Source organism: Coregonus lavaretus (genome assembly GCF_964263955.1).
Source record: "Coregonus lavaretus genome assembly, chromosome: 16".
NCBI lineage: Eukaryota > Metazoa > Chordata > Actinopteri > Salmoniformes > Salmonidae > Coregonus > Coregonus lavaretus.
Window position 1 is genome coordinate 43,833,626 of NC_140003.1, and position 24,428 is coordinate 43,858,053.

The 24,428-nt window shown below is 42.0% G+C and overlaps 1 protein-coding gene across 1 annotated transcript; it reads left to right on the forward strand.

Moving 5' to 3' along the window:
* Positions 1-15,516: 15,516 nt before the first annotated feature.
* Positions 15,517-23,849, forward strand: LOC311143860 (endothelin receptor type B-like; the record flags this gene model as incomplete). The annotated part of the gene is made up of 8 exons (XM_084179735.1): positions 15,517-15,523; positions 20,148-20,452; positions 20,616-20,728; positions 20,994-21,198; positions 21,400-21,540; positions 21,847-21,980; positions 22,065-22,173; positions 23,715-23,849. 8 exons carry the CDS (start codon positions 15,517-15,519, stop codon positions 23,847-23,849), a joined length of 1,149 nt encoding a protein of 382 aa, XP_084035861.1.
* Positions 23,850-24,428: the final 579 nt, after the last annotated feature.

Consider the following 24,428-nt stretch of genomic DNA (forward strand, 5'->3'; position numbering starts at 1 on the left):
TCCTTTCTATTTTATTCAGCTTTGTTCAATTGTATTCTTCATACTATAAAATAATGCCACGGAATTCTAAGCATATCTTGTCTGCTAAATTAACTAGTGTAGCCCACAGCCATATGGCATAGCCAGATCAGGGCCTAACGTAAGGACAATGCAGAGTATGCTATTCTGTTCTGAAACAGACTACATTTTCTTCATATCATGTTTCTTTAGACCTGTCTAAAATAAATAATGGATTTATTGTGATGGTGTAGGCTATATTAAATGGATTTATTATACTTTTTTTATGTAGATGTTCCAAAGGTCTGCATCAGTGGCTTGTAGGCTATGCGTGAAAGCCAAGAGATGCTAAATGTGTTTATGTTAATTAACGGTAAATTACTGTGAGACCGGCAGTTATTTGCTTGACAATCACCGGCTGACAAAATTTCATGACCACCACAGCCCTACTTCTAACATGACTAGAGTACTGTACGACTAGGGTACTGTATAATTAGGGTACTGTATGATTAGGGTACTGTATGATTAGGGTACTGTATGCCAATCACATTTGGTATTGGTTGGGATCAATTCCAGTCAGGGAGGGAGGTGTGGTCCAGCCGATTCCCATTGTCACTGCAGCAGGAGCCTCCCAGCCGGGTCAGGTTCAGCCTGCCAACTAGGCAAAACACATGGTCACAAACTCACACCCAACATGCAAACCAGCAAGATCACAGATACTTTTACAGTGAGGGAAAAAAGTATTTGATCCCCTGCTGATTTTGTACGTTTGCCCACTGACAAAGAAATGATCAGTCTATAATTTTAATGGTAGGTTTATTTGAACAGTGAGAGACAGAATAACAACAAGAAAATACAGGTAATGAGCTGAGATTAGGAGCACACTCTTAAAGGGAGTGCTCCTAATCTCAGCTTGTTACCTGTATAAAAGACACCTGTCCACAGAAGCAATCAATCAATCAGATTCCAAACTCTCCACCATGGCCAAGACCAGAGGGGTCAAATACTTATTTCCCTCATTAAAATGGAAATCAATTTATAACATTTTTGACATGCGTTATTCTGTCTCTCACTGTTCAAATAAACCTACCATTAAAATTATAGACTGATCATGTCTTTGTCAGTGGGCAAACGTACAAAATCAGCAGGGGATCAAATACTTTTTTCCCTCACTGTATGTCAAGTTTACAAATGTAAGCCTACACAGGCCCCAATTAAGCTGAAAAGGTGAAGGCTACAATTCAAGCAAGCCACACTGTCAGAAACGCAAACTCACACCAAACATGTCACCTGGAGAACAGCAAGATCAGACATGTCACCTGGAGATCAGCAACTTCCCAAATGCACACAGGACTCGTGAAGTCAAAAAGACACTCTGCATTTGTTCATAAATGCTATTATATGATATGGATGTAAAGATGACCTGGATTTTTGGTAGGGGATCTTTGTCCTCCAGTATCACAGAAGATGTGAGACTGGATGGCTTGCACACCATTAGGGTAAACGATCCCAACATCCTGCTTATTCACTATTCGTCGATACTTTTGAAAAAGTTATAATTAAAATACAGGAACTTAGTAATAATTGTATTTTTTTTTTTTATGTCATTACTGTATTTTGTATAAATGTAATTACTGTATTTTACTGTATTGTTTTTATAAATGTCATTACTGTATTTTGTATAAATGTCATTAATGTATGTTGTATACATTCCCTGAGTAATCTCTCCAAAAGGATACAGAACCTGTCCCATCTGGCAATATGATGACAAATGATTGACCGTTCTCGTAGAGCTTGATAAGCGGGGGCTGTCTCTGTAAAATCAAACCGTGAACATGAATTGACTGGATAGTAATGTATAGACCTAGCCATTGGCCTTCACTCTAGTATATTGAGTGAGCTAATTTATTTGTTAGCATCACCTGCGCTGCAAATCATCATTGAGTTCCTTTAGTATAACTTCTGTCCTTGTTCTGCTCCATAAAGGGGGAGAGTGTCAGATTATTCTGAGGACAAAAAAACTCTGTATTCGCTGATTCTCCCATTCTTTCAACCTGAATTTAGAGTCGTGGGAACAGTACCATTTAGGATTTTTAGTGATGATTTAAAGTAGTGTTGAGGGATATCATATCAAAAGTACAGTATCGGGATCTTTTTAGTGCCCCATCTATCATAGGAGAGACTGGTCCTGTATGACCTTTGCTCCGCCCACTCCTTCGCAGCCTTCTTGAGGGGCAGGTGAGGTCCCACATCAATCTTTATGCTCTCCTGGATCATGGAGAACCTCTCCTCCTGCAGAAACTTTCCACATTCCGTTACGTTACAGCCTTATTCTAAAATGGATTCAATAAAAAAAATGCCCTCATCAATCTACACACAATACCCCATAATGACAAAGAAAAAATGGTTTTTAGAAATATTTGCTAATTTATTAAAAATAAACAGAAATACCTTATTTACATAAGTATTCAGACCCTTTGCTATGAGACTCGAAATTGAGCTCAGGTGCATCCTGTTTCTATTGATCATCCTTGAGATGTTTCTACAACTTGATTGGAGTCCACCTATGGTAAATTCAATTGATTGGACATGATTTGGAAAGGCGCACACCTGTCTATATAAGGTCCCACAGTTGACAGTGCATGTCAGAGCAAAAACCAAGCCATGAGGTCAAAGGAATTGTCCGTAGAGCTCCGAGACAGGATTGTGTCGAGGCACAGATCTGGGGGAGGGTACTAAAAAATGTCTGCAGCATTGAAGGTCCCCAAGAACGCAATGGCCTCCATCATTCTTAAATGGAAGAAGTTTGGAACCACCAAGACTTTTACTAGAGCTGGCCGACTGGCCAAACTGAACAATCGGGGTAGAAGGGCCTTGGTCAGGGAGGTGACCAAAAACCTGATAGACACTCTGACAGAGCTCCAGAGTTCCTCTGTGGAGATGGGAGAACCTTTCAGAAGGACAGCCATCTCTGCAGCACCACCAATCAGGCCTTTATAGTAGTGGCCAGACGGAAGCCACTCCTCAGTAAAACGTACATGCCAGCTTGGAGTTTGCCAAAAGGCACCTAAAGACTCTCAGACCATGAGAAACAAGATTCTCTGGTCTGATGAAACCAAGATTGAACTCTTTGGCCTGAATGCCAAGCGTCACGTCTGGAGGAAACCTGGCAACATCCCTACGGTGAAGCATGGTGGTGGTAGTATCATGCTGTGGGGATGTTTTTCAGCGGCAGGGACTGGGAGACTAGTCAGGATCGAGGGAAAGATGAACGGAGCAAAGTACAGACAGATCCTTGATGAAAACCTGCTCCAGAGTGCACAGGACCTCAGACTGGGGCGAAGGTTCACCTTCCAACAGGACAACAACCCTAAGCACACAGCCAAGACAACGCAGGAGTGGCTTCGGGACAAGTCTCTGAATGTCCTTGAGTGACCCAGCCAAAGCACGGACTTGAACCCGATCGAACATCTCTGGAGAGACCTGAAAATAGCTGCGCATCGACGCTCCCCAGCCAACCTTACAGAGCTTGATTGAATATGCAGAGAAGAATGGGAGAAACTCCCCAAATACAGGTGTGCCAAGCTTGTAGCGTCATACCCAAGAAGACTCGAGGCTGTAATCGCTGTCAAAGGTGCTTCAAAGTACTGTGTAAAGGGTCTGAATACTTATGTAAATGTGATATTTCAAAAACATATTTTTGCTTTGTCATTATGTGGTATTGTGTGTAGATTGATGAGGGAAAAAAACAATTTAAATCCATTTTAGAAAAAGTCGAGGTCTGAATACTTTCGGAATGCACTGTATACACTATATCTACACTTTATATACAAAAGTATGTGGACACCGCTTCAAATTAGTGGATTCGGCTATTTCAGCCACACCGTTGCTGACAGGTTTATAAAGTCGAGCACAGAGCCATGCAATCTCCATAGACAAACATTGGCAGTAGAATGGCCTTACTGAAGAGCTCAGTGACTTTCAAAGTGGCACCGTCATAGGATGCCACCTTTCCAACAAGTCAGTTCGTCAAATTTCTGCCCTGCTAGAGCTGTCCCGGTCAACTGAAGTGCTGTTATTGTGAAGTGGAAACGTCTAGGAGCAACAATGGTTAAGCCACAAAGTGGTAGACCACACAAGCTCATAGAATGGGATCGGCGAGTGCTGAAGAGCGTAGCGCGTAAAAATCTGTCTGTCCTCGGTTGTAACACTCACTACCGAGTTCCAAAGTGCCTCTGGAAGCAACGTCAGCACAATAACTGTTCGTCGGGAGCTTCATGAAATGGGTTTCCAAGCCTAAGATCACCATGTGCAATGCCAAGCGTCGGCTGGAGTGGTGCAAAGCTCGCCGCCAATGGACTCTGGAGCAGTGGAAACGCGTTCTCTGGAGTGATGAATCACGCTTCGCCATCTGGCAGTCCGATGGACAAATGTGGGTTTGGCGGATGCCAGGAGAACGCTACCTGCCCGAATTCATAGTGCCAACTGTAAAGTTTGGTGGAGGAGGAATAATGGTCTGGGGCTGTTTTTCATGGTTTGGGTTAGGCCCCTTAGTTCCAGTGAAGGGACATCTTAACACTACAGTATACAATGACATTCTAGACCATTCTGTGCTTCCAACTTTATGGCAACAGTTTCCTGTTTCAGCATGACAATGCCCCCGTGCACAAAGCGAGGTCCATACAGAAATAGTTTGTCGAGTTCGGTGTGGAAGAACTTGACTGACCTGCACACAGCCCTGACCTCAACCCCATTCGAACACCTTTGGGATGAATTGGAACGTCAACTGCAATCCAGGCCTAATCACCCAACATCAGTGCCCGACCTCACTAATGCTCTTGTGGCTGAATGGAAGCAAGTCCCCGCAGCAATGTTCCAACATTAGTGGAAAGCCTTCCCAGAAGAGTGGAGGCTGTTATAGCAGCAAAGGGGGGACCAACTCCATATTAATGCCCATTTTGGAATGAGATGTTCGACAAGCAGGTGTCCACATACTTTTGGATATGTAGTGTAGAGATCCAAACATGCATCTGTTAGAAATTAAGATCCAATTTGTTGAAATGCCTTTTAATTTCAATAAAAGCGGCAAGATATAAATACACAGTCATCACAAAAATCAGACTATTCATGTATAATCTTATTGATTTTGACATCTAAAATTGCATCTAAGTATTTTGTATTTATTATAGATCCCCATTAGCTGCTGCATTGGGGTCCAGCAAAATTAAGGCAGTTATACATTTTTTAAAACGTTACAATACATTCACAACAGATTTCACAACATATTAAGTGTGTGCCCTCAGGCCCCTACTCTACTACCACATATCTACAACACAACATCCATGTGGTCGTGTGTGTATAGTGCGTATGTTATCGTGTGTTTGTATGCATGTCTGTGCCTATGTTTGTGTCGCTTCACAGTCCCCGCTGTTCCATAAGGTGTATTTTTATCTGTTTTTTTTCAATCTAATTTTACTGCTTGCATGAGTTACTTGATGTGGAATAGAGTTCCATGTAGCCATGGCTCTATGTAGTACTGGGCGCCTCCCATAGTCTGTTCTGGACTTGGGGGCTGTGAAGAGACCTCTGGTGGCATGTCTTGTGGGGTATGCATGGGTGTCCGAGCTGTGTGCCAGTAGTTCAAACAGACTGCTCGGTGCTTTCAACATGTCAATACCTCTCACAAATACAATTTTTTTTTTCCAGCAATCTTAAGTGGCAGGTGAACCTACCAAAGGGCTCTACCTCTAATGGGAGATTTCAAAGTATAAAGCCATGGATCTTATGTCCATTGTGACTAACGTTACTGGAGGTTATTTGGAAGGTTAGAGTGAATTTCAGTTTCACACGAAAGGTTTGTGCTTATTGGCTATGTTGGATGTGTGTGAGAACAGTATGTGGTTTGTGAAGGCCTCACCTCCTCTGGGTCCGTATCGTCGACTAGCTGGTCTCAGGGGGATTCCTGTGCTGCTGGCAGTACTCACGGGTAATAGAGTCCTCAGGGGGCTTCCTGTGCTGCTGGCAGTACTCACGGGTAATAGAGTCCTGCTCGCTTTCCAGGAGCTCCCCTGACGAGTCCGAGCTGGATGCCCTTGTGCTCTGAAAGGAGACCAAGCATTCATCTCGGTTGACAACATCCAGCACAGTGCTCTAAGCCTGTCCTTTTTAGCCATGTCCATCAAGCCAGTGGCCTGTAGTGGCCTATGTACCAGCAATACACTATTTACCCCCAAAAAAATTATACAAGAAAATATTGTACGGGTAATACAATTGGTGTATTACTGTGTCGTGACAGTGTTGAGTTGAATCGGGTAAGCCATAATGTGCTTAGAAAAAACTGTGTTAAGAAAGTTATATAAAGCAACAACAGTGAAAATAAAAAACAAGACCATCTCAAAATGTGTTGGTAACCGTTCAGTTTTTACTTGGCAAGCTGTGGGAGTTTGGAGATCCTTGCTGAGTATAGCCAACACTTCATTATCTAGGGACGTATCCATCTCCGGGTCCTCGTTTTTAGGAAGATTCTAAAGAGAGACAACAAAGGCTGTTCATAATTTATTAAACTCTTAACAGAAGAACCCACACTGCTCATCATTAATAAGTGAAAAGGAGAAACTCCAGAATTCAGGATTCTGTATCTACAGTTACGCTAACATTTCATGCTGCTTGATGTCTGTTAGATTGGTTTCAATAGAAATGCCCCCAGATGAAGATGTAGAATTTTCCCCTCAACACATATCGCACTCTTGGAGCACTTCAGGGACTTCTCAGGGACTTCTCAGAGACAGGCAATAGACATTTCTTGGATTTGATTTGATTTTGATTTAAAGTGATTTACTTTATTTTTCATAGTGAGCGCCTATTTCTAAAACATCTGTGTTTTGCCTAGCTACCTCAGGGTCAAGAGTTGTATCCAAGGGGATCCCTGATTCCTCTACAGGTTTTAGAGTCCCTTCTTCTGACTGAATGTTGACTGCAAGTAAATAATTAGTCAGGAGAAAAGGAAGTAGTTAGGCTAAGTAAGCAACAAGCTACGCTTTGAGGATCAGCATAATTCTGAAGTCTGACCTTTAAGAATCATCACTCATCTATCCCATTGTAATTACTTTTATCTTACAGTTGAAGTCGGAAGTTTACATTCACTTCGGTTGGAGTCATTAAAACTTGTTTTTCAACCACTCCACAAATTTCTTGTTAACAAACTATAGTTTTGGCAAGTCGGTTAGGACATCTACTTTGTGCATGACACAAGTAATTTTTCCAACAATTGTTTACAGACAGATTATTTCACTTATAATTCACTGTATCACAATTCCAGTGGGTCAGAAGTTTACATACACTAACTGTGCCTTTAAACAGCTTGGAAAATTCCAGAAAATGATGTCATGGCTTTAGAAGCTTCTGATAGGCTAAAACCTACCTTAAAACTCAGTGCCTCTTTGCTCGACATAATGGTAAAATCAAAAGAAATCAGTTAAGACCTCAGAAAGAAATTGTAGATCTCCACAAGTCTGGTTCATCCTTGGGAGCAATTTCCAAACGCATTAATCTGTACAAACAATAGTACGCAAGTATAAACACCATGTGACCACGCAGCCGTCATAACGCTCAGGAAGGAGACACGTTCTGTCTCCTAGAGATTAACGTACTTTGGTGCGAAAAGTGCAAATCAATCCCAGAACAACAGCAAATGACCTTGTGAAGATGCTGGAGGAAACAGGTACAAAAGTATCTATATCAACAGTAAAACAAGTCCTATATCGACATAACCTGAAAGGCCGCTCAGCAAGGAAGAAGCCACTGCTCCAAAACCGCCATAAAAAAGCCAGACTACGGTTTGGAGAAATGTCCTCTGGTCTGATGAAACAAAAATATAACTGTTTGGCCATAATGACCATCGTTATGTTTGGAGGAAAAAGGGGGTTGCTTGCAAACCGAAGAACACCATCCCAACCGTGAAGCACGGGGGTGGCAGCATGATGCTGTGGGGGTACTTTGCTGCAGGAGGGACTGGTGCACTTCACAAAATAGATGGCATCATGAGGAAGGAAAATTATGTGGATATACTGAAGCAACATCTCAAGACATCAGTCAGGAAGTTAAAGCTTGGTCACAAAAGGGTCTTCCAAATGGACAATGACCCCAAGCATACTTCCAAAGTTGTGGCAAAATGGCCATCACAAAGCCCTGACCTCAATCCTATAGAACATTTGTGGGCAGAACTGAAAAAGCGTGTGTGAGCAAGGAGGCCTACAAACCTGACTCAGTTACACCAGCTCTGTCAGGAGGAATGGGCCAAAATTCACCCAACTTATTGTGGGAAGCTTGTGGAAGGCTACCTGAAACGTTTGTCCCAAGTTAAACAATTTAAAGGCAATGCTACCAAATACAAATTGAGTGTATGTAAACTTCTGACCTACTGGGAATGTGATGAAAGAAATAAAAGCTGAAATAAATCGTTCTCTCTACTATTATTCTGACATTTCACATTCTTAAAATAAAGTGGTGATCCTAAATTGGCCTAAGACAGAGAATTTTTACCAGGATTAAATATCAGGAATTGTGAAAAACTGAGTTTAAATGTTTTTGGCTAAGGTGTATGTAAACCTCCGACCTCAACTGTACCTTGGCTGCTCTCCTCATGTCTCCTCTGGTCCACCCAATCCCAGTCTCTGGTCCACCCAATCCCAGTCTCTGGTCCACCCAATCCCAGTCTCTGGTCCACCCAATCCCAGTCTCTGGTCCACCCAATCCCAGTCTCTGGTCCACCCAATCCCAGTCTCTGGTCCACCCAATCCCAGTCTCTGGTCCACCCAATCCCAGTCTGTCTGTGTCCTGGTGCTCATTCTGGAGATGACTCTGCCATTGAATGCATGGACCTCCACAGATTCCTATAGGTGTGGTCCAGGCATTCAGATAAGTCAACATTATGCCACTGACAAGAAAATTCATTGCAATGTATTATTTTCCTTCTACTGAAAAAAAAATAAAATAATAATCTGCAAAAACCAGATATGCATTTACATAATGTAAATGCGGTGGGCATAAATCGCAGGTACAGTTCCTCTGAAGAGACTGTTCAGAAATGTCACGGTCAATCCTTTTACCTTTCGGCTACTGCACAGGTGAGTAATAAGGTTCTGTGTACCATGGCCTATTTGTATTGAAGATTCTGAGTTTATTAGCTATCTCAACGGAATATACCTGCACCGAGTTAGTATAAAACTAGTAGTCCTAACATTATTATCCTGTTTGCAGATTTCCTTGATTCTCCCGGGCTCCGAGTCCATTTGACTGCATTACTCCACATATTCCTCCAAGTTGCCCGGCTGCTGTACAGCCGATCAGCGCCATTAAACGGCTGCTGTAACCAATGCACGTTTTCAACTGTGAGTTCAAGGGTTGTTGGGACCTGAACTGAATCTTCTAGGCCTACTTGTGATTAGACCGCTGACTAATTTCTTCATTTACACAATGGGCCAAACATTAAATCTATTCGAAATGTATCTGACAAGAAACATGACCCGTCTTTTTTCTAAAATGTTTGCACAGCTACTGATGGCAACTGTATTTCTTTCTAATTAGAAAAAATACTAAATGCCTTGGTTTCATAGCAACGAGATTTATACTACAACAACACAGGCTTTGAGTTGTCAGTTGTTAAAAGTCCTTAGAAGCCATGAGAGCTTTGGTATTTTTGGGCGAGCTCTGTTTTTCCATCTGCCTCTTGAGTCTCTGCATCTGGGCAATGAGGCTGTAATGGGGCTTAATGTTGTGGGGATTGGCCGAATGCTGGTAGGCCATGCATGTCCGCATCCTGTCCAGCAGAGAGTAAATCTCCAGGCTTTTCATTTGGAGATGTTGCTGCAGGATGTTTGGCCCCGGCAACACTAGGTCTTCTGTGTGGGTTCGCTAAGGAGAGGATAAACACAACAGAAAACAGTCAGACCACATGGGGATGGAGCGCGTCCATGAGATTAGCAGCTATGAATGTTTCCGTGTGTTACTGTACCTATCCTTGAAAATCCATCAATGGTAAACGATGGAGATGTTCACCCAATATGTACTCACTTGAGACAGTCCTGTGATGACTCACCTTGAGTTTGGAGCCCACGTTGAAGCGCGCTCTGCTTTGGCGAGATGAGAAGGTGAGGTAGATGCGTTCCTGGGACTGGATACGGAGGCTGATGTGGCTACCTATGACCAGACAGATGGGCTGGAAGGGAGGGGCTTGGATGTGGTGCTCAAGGTCTAGCCAGTTCCAGCGTCGTCTCAGAGCCCCGGTCTCACTGCAGCAGGATCCTCCCAACTGGGTCAGGTTCACCCTTCAAACACACACACACACACACACCCCAAAGCTTAGGTCCACGTTCCACACACAGGTAGGCCACAGTTACAGTATAGACATGCAGTAATCGCAGAACATTGCCACAGTTGATCTGTGTACGTGATTTTCAGGGCAAGCATTGGGGGGTACACACCATATAAGTCCATTGGGGTGGTAGCATGTAGACTGGCCTCTGGTTGTAAACATGGCCTCAAGGTTTGGCTCAAAGTCCTTGTCCTCCATGATTATATAGATGAAGTCAGCAGCCTCCACAGAGGAGATTATGATAGCAACATTCCCAGATGGATAGCTTTGTTTCCACTAAGGAACTTATTGCAAAACTATTGTACAATTGTAGACAAGCCTGGTGCCTGAGTCCCTTTAATAAAAAGATACAACACATTACCTGTTCCATCCGGATATAACGTGATGAAGGGTTTGCCATTTGGATAAAACCTCAGAAGCAAATGTGTTCTCTAAAAAACAAACAAATACATCACTCATTTATGGTAGTCCATGGACCTGAACAGTAAGGGATAGCATTCACCTGAACAGTAAGGGGTCACGTGGACCTGAACAGTAAGGGATAGCATGGACCTGAACAGTAAAGGATAGCATGGACCTGAACAGTAAGGGATAGCGTGGACCTGAACAGTAAGGGATAGCGTGGACCTGAACAGTAAGGGATAGCATGGACCTGAACAGTAAGGGATAGCGTGGATCTGAACAGTAAGGGATAGCATGGACCTGAACAGTAAGGGATAGCATGGACCTGAACAGTAAGGGATAGCATGGACCTGAACAGTAAGGGATAGCATGGACCTGAACAGTAAGGGATAGCATGGACCTGAACAGTAAGGGATAGCATGGACCTGAACAGTAAGGGATAGCATGGACCTGAACAGTAAGGGATAGCATGGATCTGAACAGTAAGGGATAGCATTCACCTGAACAGTAAGGGGTCACGTGGACCTGAACAGTAAGGGATGGCGTGGACCTGAACAGTAAGGGATAGCGTGGGCCTGAACAGTAAAGGATAGCGTGGACCTGAACAGTAAGGGATAGCGTGGACCTGAACAGTAAGGGATAGCGTGGACCTGAACAGTAAGGGATAGCGTGGACCTGAACAGTAAGGGATAGCGTGGACCTGAACATTAAGGGAATAGGTGTAGTGAGCACTCAGATGAGATAAGTTGGTGTCAGTGACAGTACAGGGATGGTGTTAATGCAGAAACCTACCCTCTCTCTGTGCTGCCTGTCCATCTCCCCCTGGAGGGTGAAGATGTCTGAGGAGTCCATGACGTCCATCTGAGGGAAGCGTGACTCCTCTTGGATAGTCCAAACCTCATTGGACAGTCTGTAGGATATGGTTTTGATCTGACCTTAAAAACACAAGAAAAATAACCCTGTATTTACATTTTTGTCTGAGAATGCAAAGTCACTATACTCAGCATCTCATGTTAGTTAGATAATAAGCATTTTAACTATTTAATGTATCAAGGATTTTTTGTGAAAGCGTGAAAATGGACTTACCTGAAAAAAATCGGTTCTGATTGCCTGTATTCAGGACCTTCTGAAGTTCCCATTCCCGCAACCTTAAGTTAAAATGGGTTAAAATAGAGTTTGGCCTTCCTCAGAGTGCACCATCGGAACAGCGTGAAGTGATTCACACTACTTTGGGAGATTAAGTGGAAAACTCTCCTCTTCTTTCCAAAACTCACACTCTGACAGAAATGTGTCCCTTTGGCCACGTTTAGCTTTTAAGTCTAAAAAGGGCACATAGAGCCCCACAGTGGAGGTGTCATAATACCCATAAAACCTAGCGGTCAAACAGGGAAATGGTTCCAATCGTTTTCCCCCGTTCATTTCTCCCAGAGGGGATTTTAGAAACACTTAAAATAAGGGCTGTGTTTCGTGTCGGCTTACCCTGGCGTGAGTTTTATGGGTATTATGACTCATACTGTGGGGCTCTATTACACATGTATGTTGAGAGGTGTGAGGCGCACCATCATTCGATTAGAGACCATTTATGCTTGATCTGAAAATGTGGTCGGAGACTCAGTATGGAGGGTGTGACGCAATTGTGGAGCCTCCGGAGCCTCCCAAATGTTGTAACAATGCAGAGGGCTCTGTATAGCTCCACATTGACATGATTGGTTGACGGTAGGTGGGGGCGGGAGGTCGTGTATAAACACAAACTCACTTCCTTGACAACTTCCTTCACAACAGCTATGCGCTGCTCCGCGAAGCTCAATAAGTACTGTATGAATGCCCTGACTTCTGCAGAGGCCGTATTACCATAAATGCGGCACGGCCATTGCAGACGACGGATTGACCCTGCAGCGCCTTTTACAGGAGCCGACTGCAGGGGGTTTCAAATAGCTGACACCAAAATGGACAGGGTATAACATCATCTAGATGCTTTCACCTCTGCTCTGCCCGCTCCTTTGCAGCTCTCTTCTCGTGCTTGTTCATGAAGGGTGGGTGAGGGCCCACATCAATCTTCCTGTTCACCTCCACAGCAGCTAAGGCCCGCTCCTCTTCCAGGAGAAACTCTCGCATTTTCTGAGCCCGTTCACAGCAAAAGAGCTGAGTAGAAAAAAAAAGAAGAAAAAAACGGTTCTATGGGTGTAGGAGATTCTTAATTCTAACCCATATCTACAATCTCAGCAGCATGCGATCCACACCAGGAGCAATAAAGGAACATAAGAATGCAATCATTCCAGTCTCTCTCTGAAACAGGTATTTATAGACTGGCCCATTGTTACTTGTATTGATTTGCTTTGAATTGATAGTCTGAAGAACAACTTCACTGTCAGCAGGACTCACCAATTCCAGGTCACGATTATTTTCCAATTGTTCCCGGCGTATGAAAGGGTTACAGGGTTGCTGGCAGTAGTCACATAGAACAAACTCTGTGTCCCGTTTGGACTGAGAGGATCCAGAGCTGGACACCACTGGGATCTAGAGTAGTCAAGCTTCACCATCATCATCACTCACTCCTCTAATGCAAAATGTATGTACAGGACTATATTATGTATGGACAGTACTATGTTATGTATGTACAGTATCTCACAAAAGTGAGTACACCCCTCTCACATTTTTGTAAATATTTGAGTATATCTTTTCATGTGACAACACTGAAGAAATGACACTTTGCTACAATGTAAAGTAGTGAGTGTACAGCTTGTATAACAGTGTAAATTTGCTGTCCCCTCAAAATAACACAACACACATCCATTAATGTCTAAACCGCTGGCAACAAAAAGTGAGTACACCCCTAAGTGAAAATGTCCAAATTGGGCCCCAATTAGCCATTTTCCCTCCCCGGTGTCATGTGACTTGTTAGTGTTACAAGGTCTCAGGTGTGAATGGTGAGCAGGTGTGTTAAATTTGGTGTCATCGCTCTCACACTCCCTAATACTGGTCACTGGAAGTTCAACATGGCACCTCATGGCAAAGAACTCTCTGAGGATCTGAAAAAAAGAATGGTTGCTCTACATAAAGATGGCCTGGGCTATAAGAAGATTGCCAAGATCCTGAAACTGAACTGCAGCACGGTGGCCAAGACCATACAGCGGTTTAACAGGACAGGTTCCACTCAGAACAGGCCTCGCCATGGTCGACCAAAGAAGTTGAGTGCACGTGCTCAGTGTCATATCCAGAGGTTGTCTTTGGGAAATAGACGTATGAGTGCTGCCAGCATTGCTGCAGAGGTTGAAGGGGTGGGGGGTCAGCCTGTCAGTGCTCAGACCATACGCCGCACACTGCATCAAATTGGTCTGCATGGCTGTCGTCCCAGAAGGAAGCCTCTTCTAAAGATGATGCACAAGAAAGCCCGCAAACAGTTTGCTGAAGACAAGCAGACTAAGGACATGGATTACTGGAACCATGTCCTGTGGTCTGATGAGACCAAGATAAACTTATTTGGTTCAGATGGTGTCAAGCGTGTGTGGCGGCAACCAGGTGAGGAGTACAAAGACAAGTGTGTCTTGCCTACAGTCAAGCATGGTGGTGGGAGTGTCATGGTCTGGGGCTGCATGAGTGCTGCCGGCACTGGGGAGCTACAGTTCATTGAGGGAACCATGAATGCCAACATGTACTGTGACATACTGAAGCAGAGCATGATCCCCTCCCTTCGGAGACTGGGCGGCAGGACAGTATTCCAACATGATTACGACCCCAAACACACCTCCAAGACGACCACTGCCTTGCTAAAGAAGCTGAGGGTAAAGGTGATGGACTGGCCAAGCATGTCTCCAGACCTAAACCCTATTGAGCATCTGTGGGGCATCCTCAAACGGAAGGTGAAGGAGTGCAAGGTCTCTAACATCCACAAGCTCCGTTATGTCGTCATGGAGGAGTGGAAGAGGACTCCAGTGGCAACCTGTGAAGCTCTGGTGAACTCCATGCCCAAGAGGGTTAAGGCAGTGCTGGAAAATGATGGTGGCCACACAAAATATTGACACTTTGGGCCCAATTTGGACATTTTCACTTAGGGGTGTATTCACTTTTGTTGCCAGCGGTTTAGACATAAATGGTTGTGTTATTTTGAGGGGACAGCAAATTTACACTGTTATACAAGCTGTACACTCACTACTTTAAATTGTAGCAAAGTGTAATTTCTTCAGTGTTGTCACATGAAAAGATATACTCAAACATTTACAAAAATGTGAGGGGTGCACTCACTTTTGTGAGATACTGTATGTACAGTACTATATTATATATGTACAGTACTATATTTTGTGTGTATGTATCTACTGTACTATATTATGTATGTACAATACTATACCATGTATGGTGAGTACTATAGTATGGATGTACAGTACTATCGTATGGATGTACAGTACTATCGTATGGATGTACAGTACTATAATATGGATGTACAGTACTATAGTATGGATGTACAGTACTATAGTATGGATGTACAGTACTATCGTATGGATGTAGAGTACTATAGTATGGATGTACAGTACTATCGTATGGATGTACAGTACTATAATATGGATGTACAGTACTATAGTATGGATGTACAGTACTATAGTATGGATGTACAGTACTATCGTATGGATGTAGAGTACTATAGTATGGATGTACAGTACTATCGTATGGATGTACAGTACTATCGTATGGATGTACAGTACTATAGTATGGATGTACAGTACTATAGTATGGATGTACAATACTATACCATGTATGGTGAGTACTATAGTATGGATGTACAGTACTATCGTATGGATGTACAGTACTATCGTATGGATGTACAGTACTATCGTATGGATGTACAGTACTATAATATGGATGTACAGTACTATCGTATGGATGTACAGTACTATAATATGGATGTACAGTACTATAGTATGGATGTACAGTACTATAGTATGGATGTACAGTACTATAATATGGATGTATGTACGTACAGTACTATATGATGTATGTGCAGTACTATATTATGTATTTAACATTAAATATGTCATCATGAAAACAACAAGCACTGTGGGAATAGAGTAAGCTCTAGTAAGTGTGGTTTTGTGGTTTTGGCTCTGTACTCCAGCACTTTGGATACAAAATGATACAATGACTATGAGGTGACTGTCAGCTTTATTTTGAGGGTATTTTCATCCATATCGGGGAACCGTTCAGAAATTACAGAACTTTTTGTTTGTACTCCCCCCATTTTAGGGGATCAAAAGTATTGGGAAATATTCACTTATATGTGTATTAAAGTAGTAAAAAGTTAAGTATTTGGTCCCATATTCATAGCACACAATGACTACATCGAGCTTGTGACTTTACACATTTGTTGGATGCACTTGCTATTTGTTTTGATTGTGTTTCAGATTATTTTGTGCCCAATAGAAATGAATGGTAAATAATGTATCATTTTACAGTACACGGTTATCAAAACGTCAAGCCAGGGTAAGCCTACACAGCCCTTTTTTTAGTCATTGCGTGCTACAACTATGGGACAGAACACGTAACGTTTTATTACTTTAACACACACAACGGTTCATCCGATATGGATGGAAATACCCTCAAATTAAAGCTGACAGTCTGCACTTTAACTTCATAGTCATTGTATCATTTCTAATCCAAAGTGCTGGAGGTTGCTTACCTTTTCAAAATGAACCGGCGGTTGTTTCGACTCGGGTTTGTAGGCCAACAGGGAAGGTGGCCCCACATTAGGTATACCATGCGACTCATCCTCCTTCTCCTCGTCTGGCTCTTCGTTCTTCCAGACGACACAAAAGATCAATCAATATTTTCTGTTTTGTTTTGTTTGGTAGTAAATTGGTTGATTGAATAGCCCTGCTGTGATTGAACTATTTTCTATTAACTAATCACATACCGTAGGCTATATACATGTTAGCCTACCTTACCTCTGAATCAGGCCCAATAACTTCACACTGGAGGGCTGTCTGGGATGAGGCTTTTGGCTCAAACCGCTCCACTTCACTTTGAACTACGAGAGAGGAGGTAATTGTAGGAAGGTGCTGACAGATGTTTGAGTAGTCAGAGGGGGGGGGGGGGAGCAGCAGAAAAGTGTGACGCATTCCAACCCAAACCGTCTGACATTCTGACTACCTTGACAGCTGTCTGTGAGTGTCTGCTCCGCCCACTCCCAGTCTGTCTGGGTCCTGGTGCTCACTATGGTGATGGCTCTGCCGTCCAGCGCATGGACCTCTATGAACTCTGCTGTGGTAGAATCGCTCCTTGGCGGTGTGCTGGATAGTGCAGGATAAAGAGTGCCTGTTCTTCAAGCATGTTAAGACTGTGTGGCAAAATAGTTTCAAGTGCATGCCAATTTTGTTATGAAATGCAATAGCTGTTATTAATCGTATGACAATTCTGTGAATACAACGCTACTACCTCGCTCTCCAAAGGTGCATGAATTGAGGAGCAAACTGAAGTGAAGAGGAAACTGAGGAACTCTCTGAGGGCAGTGGAAGTTTATAAAAAGTGCTTCACTGCTAAAAGTAAAACAAACGCATCAGGGCCAGGATTTGGCCCTTCCTATGGGTACAGGGACCAATCACAATGGGAATACAAAAAAAAAACATGACGTGATTGGTAAATGAGTTGAAAAATCTCACCAATAAATTGTGTGTCCAACTCATTTGCCAATCACATTGTGATGGAAATGTTCTATGTGTGTATCAGATCGTATGTTTAGAATAATGATGCTTTGTAATTACATGTCTTGGTTGGGTTCATGCGAGTGACAGATTGACTACAAACAGGAGTTAACCATAATATCACTGATAAGCCCCTGTAGTTCAGTTGGTAGTGCCCTTGCAACGTCAGGGTTGTGGGTTCGATTCCCACGGGGGGCCAGTTTGAAAATGTATGCACTCACTAACTGTAAGTCGCTCTGGATAAGAGCGTCTGCTAAATGACTAAAATGTAAATGTAAATAAGCAATTTGGCAGTACGCCCACAACATTGCTCTGGGATCCAAAAGGAGTATCTCAGTTTCAAGGTCTCAGCTTTGAGAGAAGAAGCCTCGTGAGGTATCAGTCAGTCACATGCAGGAACCAACGTTAATAATGAATAATGTATATCATGCTTATATGACTTGTTTGTGTAGCAATATATAAGGACTGAAAGGGAACGCCCTTTTCAGAGTTCTCATCAAGCTTGTATTGAGTTTGTGAACCTCTCCAGCCTTGATAATAAAGAGTGATTCATTTAATATTGACTTCAGGTGTCCCTGGTGTTGAATTTCCACCACAACATCATGTTTTTTGCATGCCGATTGTGATTGTGGTACCTGGTCCACTTTAAAATAATATATAAAATCCTCCTTCATTTTTTTTTATCAGTAAATGAACTTAATGAAGGCGAATGGCTGACGCGCGGTTGTTTTAATTGTAACAATAAAAAAGCACTTGTATCCAGTTCCGCTGTCCTCTAACAATAGGCTACCAGCCTATTGGATACATTTTAGTACATTATACTCATTTCTCTAATAATCTCTCATTGAACCTGAAATAATACAAAATGTCTTACTTTATAACCTTTTCATCTGTGCTCAAAGGAGTGCTGGCATGGGTCTTTGTTATGTTGCCCCCTAGCATTGCACAGTGAAGGTAACGTTAAGTAGGCTATCTATCTGCTTCTAAATGTATACAGTTACAGAACAATTACAGCACAACGACAACGCAGTGAACATGATATCTCATTAGTGAGTTAGCCTACTCACTCTTTCCAAGAGGTCGAAGTTTCGTGTCCAATTCACAGACTTTCCAAATGTCATCCGACGCCATATAGGTGGGCAAAATTTCAACGTTGTCAGATAAACTTGGATACCTGTCCGTCACAAGAGTCGCAACGGGGGTCTTTCTGATTGTCACAGGTCAACTGGCCCCCTGGGTTTTGCACGTTTTCGACTAAGAACCGAGGGGCGTAAAAGGTCAGTCTTGTCGTCCAGAATCTTGAATGATTTAATCTGTCGTCTGCCCCCTACTCATATTGACAGGGTTTTATGGAGTAAGTGGCACCCACGTGAAAATAAATAGACCCTGTTCAATCACAAATACTAATGACATCATTAATTTTTGATAAAATACATGGCAACAGCTTAGTGTGCATTTTATTATTACATCATGTGGCATTTAGAAGTCAGTGATGCCCTTTAGGTCTAAGCCTAGAGATCCTGTTAAATTACTAGAAGGGCTATGTCATAAACCCTAAAAGTTCCAGAATGGGGTGAAAACATCAGTACAGGCATAATCCCGATGTTACTTATGCAGGACAATAACAGTAAGGCTGTGATATATCAGAAATTGTGTAATAGAATTATTGTCAACCCAAAACATTGTCATATAAGTATAAATACAGTTTATATGGGTTTTATGCCAATTTTCTGTATAAATAGATCCTAAAATATATGTAAACAGACCATAAATGTCTCCATTTTTATTTTCTTGGAAAGCAGTGAGTGCTATTATATGATACAATATCAGCACATTTAACAACTTGCCTAAGTCCTGTCATCAACTGATTATAGCCAGTGTGTGGCTGTGGATTGACTTCATTGACTTCAATTAATGGGATCATTCCTCTAAAACAGGCTGGCTAGCTAGCTAACAAAGAGTGCAGATAAATTCTACAAATTTAATTATTTTTTACACAATATCTTATCGCAGCACTGGCAAACCATAGTTGGCAACTCCCTGACCAAAAGGGCTGACTTTTATCCCATCGTAAGAAGGTTAATGTCCATATTATGTCTGGTATTCAAATTCTAACCTGTGATCAGTGATCTGCTGAGGACAAGACTTCAGTGAAGCCCTCTCATCCAGTATGATGCACCAAGAGGAGTAATGCGGTGACAGATTGATGACTAGCCTTGCCAATAAAAATCTCAGGTCTATAAAACCTTCATCTGCCTTAGCTGTACGAGTTAGGCCACAGACTGCATGTGTAAGCTACAATTGGCACTGCATTGTGGAGAATAGTTTGATGCTGGATCGATTGGCGTGTACAGTAGGTAAACTGACATATTTCAACGTTATATCTATAATTTCACAGACAATCATCCATGCTTCTTGTTGTAATCAATAGACTTTATGCCAACTTGATTCATTTTTTGGTATCACTCCAGGCTGTAATGTGTCCAGTAATGATTTCCATTCTATTTGCAGACTACTACCTGCCGATAAATTGCAGGGCCTTTTGAGGAAATCATCTACAATGGGAATTGTAGCTCTTGTTCTCTCTCTGCTACTCACCAACGGAATCGTTTTAATCAGTGCAGCGACCAATGATCAGAATTCACAACCAGCTCCTATTATTGAACTCTTTGCAACTGCCTCTGCAGGTGTTGTGGAGCTTGCAGAGGACCACAAGCCCAATGGCTCTTTTCCCTTGTTCAAAACGGCAGGACGAAACCCCCGACCCCATCCTATGTGCTTAGTGTCAACTGGAATCAGAGACACTTTCAAATACATCAATACTGTGGTGTCTGCTCTTGTATTCATCGTTGGAATAGTTGGAAATTCAGCACTCTTGAGAATCATATATGAAAACAAATGTATGAGAAGTGGGCCTAACATTCTCATTGCCAGCCTTGCTTTGGGAGACCTGCTGCATATCGTGATAGACATTCCAATCAACTCTTACAGGGTGAATTACTAACAATGTGGTGTGCAGTTACTGTCTATCCTGACAGAAAATATATATTTTGATTTGATTATCATAATGGTTCAAATCTGATTGTATTATTGAAGTGGTTTTTTTTTTAGTACAAATTGTTTTGTAATATAATGTTGACATGTTGTTTTTGCAGCTCATGGCTGAGGACTGGCCGTTTGGTTTGGCGCTCTGTAAACTAGTCCCTTTCATCCAGAAAACATCTGTTGGAATCACAGTGCTGAGTTTATGTGCCTTGAGCATTAACAGGTGAGAGGATTGCACATTCAGGTCACATTTCTGTTAGAAGATAATTGGAAATGACTGTATTACTTCGATTTTACAAGCCAAGACCAGAGAATGAATACAGTTGTTATAAGAAAAGTAATACGGTTAGAGTTGGCTGATATCTACAATTCAACAACTACATTTCCTTGAAGTAGGCCCTGAAATTCTCTTTCATTATAATAGGATTTTTGTTACTATTATTAACAAAATGCTCCCTAGCCACATAATTTCCCTGTTTATTTTCTAGGTATCGAGCTGTTGCATCCTGGAATCGAATCAAAGGCATTGGGGTTTCAACGTCGACAGCGGTAGAAATAACTTTGATATGGGTGATAGCAACATTCCTGGCTGTGCCTGAAGTTGTCGGCTTTGATCTGATAACAATGGAGTATCGAGGACGGCATCTGACAATATGTCTTCTTCACCCCACACAGACCAATCACTTCATGCAGGTAATGCCAGTCCTGACAACATGCAGTAATATAGAAAACTAAAAGGTCAATAATGTGTTTCATTTGGTTTTCTTTTGATAATAAATGAAAATGACAGATTGATTATATAATGCGGCAAGGGAGGTGTGCTCATCCTCGCATTGCAGTAGGTAGATAAAACCGGAAACCACAATACTAAACACTAGATTTTTACCATAACAGTTTTATAAATCAGCAAAAGACTGGTGGCTCTTCGGCTTCTACTTCTGCACGCCGCTGGCTTGCACGGCTGTCTTCTACACTCTGATGGCCCGGAAGATGTTGAGGAAGAATGAGAATACCCTGAGGAACTATACCATACAGGTGAATACAGCTCTAGGACTGGAGAGCTATTAGATATGCAGGCTTCCGCTCCAGACCAGCAGTAACACACCTGATTCTAACTAATCATGGTCCAGCCCAAAAAACTATGATTAGTTGATTATTTTAAGTAGATGTGTTAGTGCTGGGGTGGAATAAAAGCCTGCACATCCCAGTAGCTTTCCAGGACTGGACTTGGAGTCCCACGGGGTGCAGTATAGACATTGTCTCTCTAGCTCAGTAATATCTTTATTTTTTATGATGTCATTCAAATGTCTAAGATAAATCTCCTGATCTGTTTTCACCCAGAGACGAGAAGTGGCCAAGACGGTGTTTTGCTTAGTGCTTGCGTTTGCCCTCTGTTGGTTACCGTTGTACCTGAGCAGAATCTTAAAACTCACCATTTATGATGAGAAGGATCCTAAGAGGTGTCAGCTACTGAGGTAAGAAAGGATACATAAGACTGTCACAGCTGTTTTCAAAGTGTAGTGTGTGTTACTGAACTGATCCTCTATCATTCCTTTCAGTGGCTTTCTTGTCCTGGACTATATTGGCATTAATATGGCATCGCTGAACTCCTGTATCAACCCTATCGCTCTGTACATGGTCAGCAAACGATTCAAAACCTGTTTCAAGGTTAGATTTAATATAATCTTCCTCATTGTTTGTTATGTTAGTTCTTACACACGAGACCGAGGAAGAGGGAGGTAATGGATGAAGTCTGACAATGTGATGCATGCTGTATGAACTGTATGTCATTTCTGACTCATTGACTTTAGACAGCTAAACTTGTGAGGGCAATGACTTGAGGAGGTGATGGTTAACAAATGCAGTCCTGGAAAACAGTGACCCGAGCTGAACTAGACACCAGACAGGCCATTGCTGAGTCAGCAACACTGGGGTCCTCTGTAGCTCAGCTGGTAGAGCACGGCGCTTGTAACGCCAGGGTAGTGGGTTCGATCCCCGGGACCACCCATACGTAAAAATGTATGCACACATGACTGTAAGTCGCTTTGGATAAAAGTGTCTGCTAAATGGCATATTATTATCATAGCAAAGGTTTAATCTAAGGGCATTCACAGTGCTGCTAGTTTGCATTTTAATCTAAGGGCATTCACAGTGCTGCTAGTTTGCATTTTAATATAAGGGCATTCACAGTGCTGCTAGTTTGCATTTTAATCTAAGGGCATTCACAGTGCTGCTAGTTTGCATTTTAATCTAAGGGCATTCACAGTGCTGCTAGTTTGCATTTTAATCTAAGGGCATTCACAGTGCTGCTAGTTTGCATTTTAATCTAAGGGCATTCACAGTGCTGCTAGTTTGCATTTTAATCTAAGGGCATTCACAGTGCTGCTAGATTGCATTTTAATCTAAGGGCATTCACAATGCTGCTAGTTTGCATTTTAATCTAAGGGCATTCAGAGTTCTGCTAGTTTGCATTTTAATCTAAGGGCATTCACAGTGCTGCTAGTTTGCATTTTAATCTAAGAGCATTCACAGTGCTGCTAGTTTGCATTTTAATCTAAGGGCATTCACAGTTCTGCTAGTTTGCATTTTAATCTAAGGGAATTCACAGTGCTGCTAGTTTGCATTTTAATCTAAGGGCATTCACAGTGCTGCTAGTTTGCATTTTAATCTAAGGGCATTCACAGTGCTGCTAGATTGCATTTTAATCTAAGGGCATTCACAATGCTGCTAGTTTGCATTTTAATCTAAGGGCATTCAGAGTTCTGCTAGTTTGCATTTTAATCTAAGGGCATTCACAGTGCTGCTAGTTTGCATTTTAATCTAAGAGCATTCACAGTGCTGCTAGTTTGCATTTTAATCTAAGGGCATTCACAGTTCTGCTAGTTTGCATTTTAATCTAAGGGAATTCACAGTGCTGCTAGTTTGCATTTTAATCTAAGAGCATTTACGGTGCTAGAATGCAAAGTAAAACCTGGAAATCTGAGCATATTGATAGTAATCTTGGCAGCCCAGAACCAAAATCTCTGGCTAGCTATGTTATGTCTGTCCACAACATATTACGTTTGGTGGTTGACTGTTAGTTGACTGTTGGTTGAATGTTGGTTGGCTGGTAGTTGACTGGTGGTTGACTTTTGGGTGATTGTATTTGAAAATGAGGTGTTGTCCTTTGGACTTCTCTAACTCATTGTCTTTTCGTCTATGTCCCTTAGAAATGCATATGTTGTTGGTGCATACCTCCTGAAGTATTGACGCTTGAAGAGGTGCCGTCTATCATGAAGTCAAAGGTTCAGGACCAAGCCTCTGAGCACAGCAACACTAGAGCTAATAAACCCACCCCCACTTGAATAAGAGGACAGTTGAATGTTCAAACAATATATATTACTATGACATATTCACTGAGGGGTTTTTTCTATGCATTTTTCCTTGCATGATTTACATTTTATTTTAACATTTTTTGCTCTCTATTTTGTATGTGTCTATGGATGTTTCCCTGTAATAATTGCCAAGATGCATTATTTAATATTATGAATATTGAATTAATGTAATTCCTAGACTATGATTTATTATGATCAGTAATAAAATGCCTTTACGTAACAAGAGGCCCCCTTCATCTTCTGTTTGGTGACTAGAATGATGTCTGAGTTTCTATACAATCTGAGTTTCTATACAGTTTGAGTTTCTATACAATCTGTTTCTATACAGTCTGAGTTTCTATACAGTTTGAGTTTCTATACAATCTGTTTCTATACAGTCTGAGTTTCTATACAGTCTGTTTCTATACAGTCTGAGTTTCTATAAAATCTGTTTCTATACAGTCTGAGTTTCTATACAGTCTGAGTTTCTATACAGTCTGAGTTTCTATACAATCTGTTTCTATACAGTCTGAGTTTCTATACAGTCTGTTTCTATACAGTCTGAGTTTC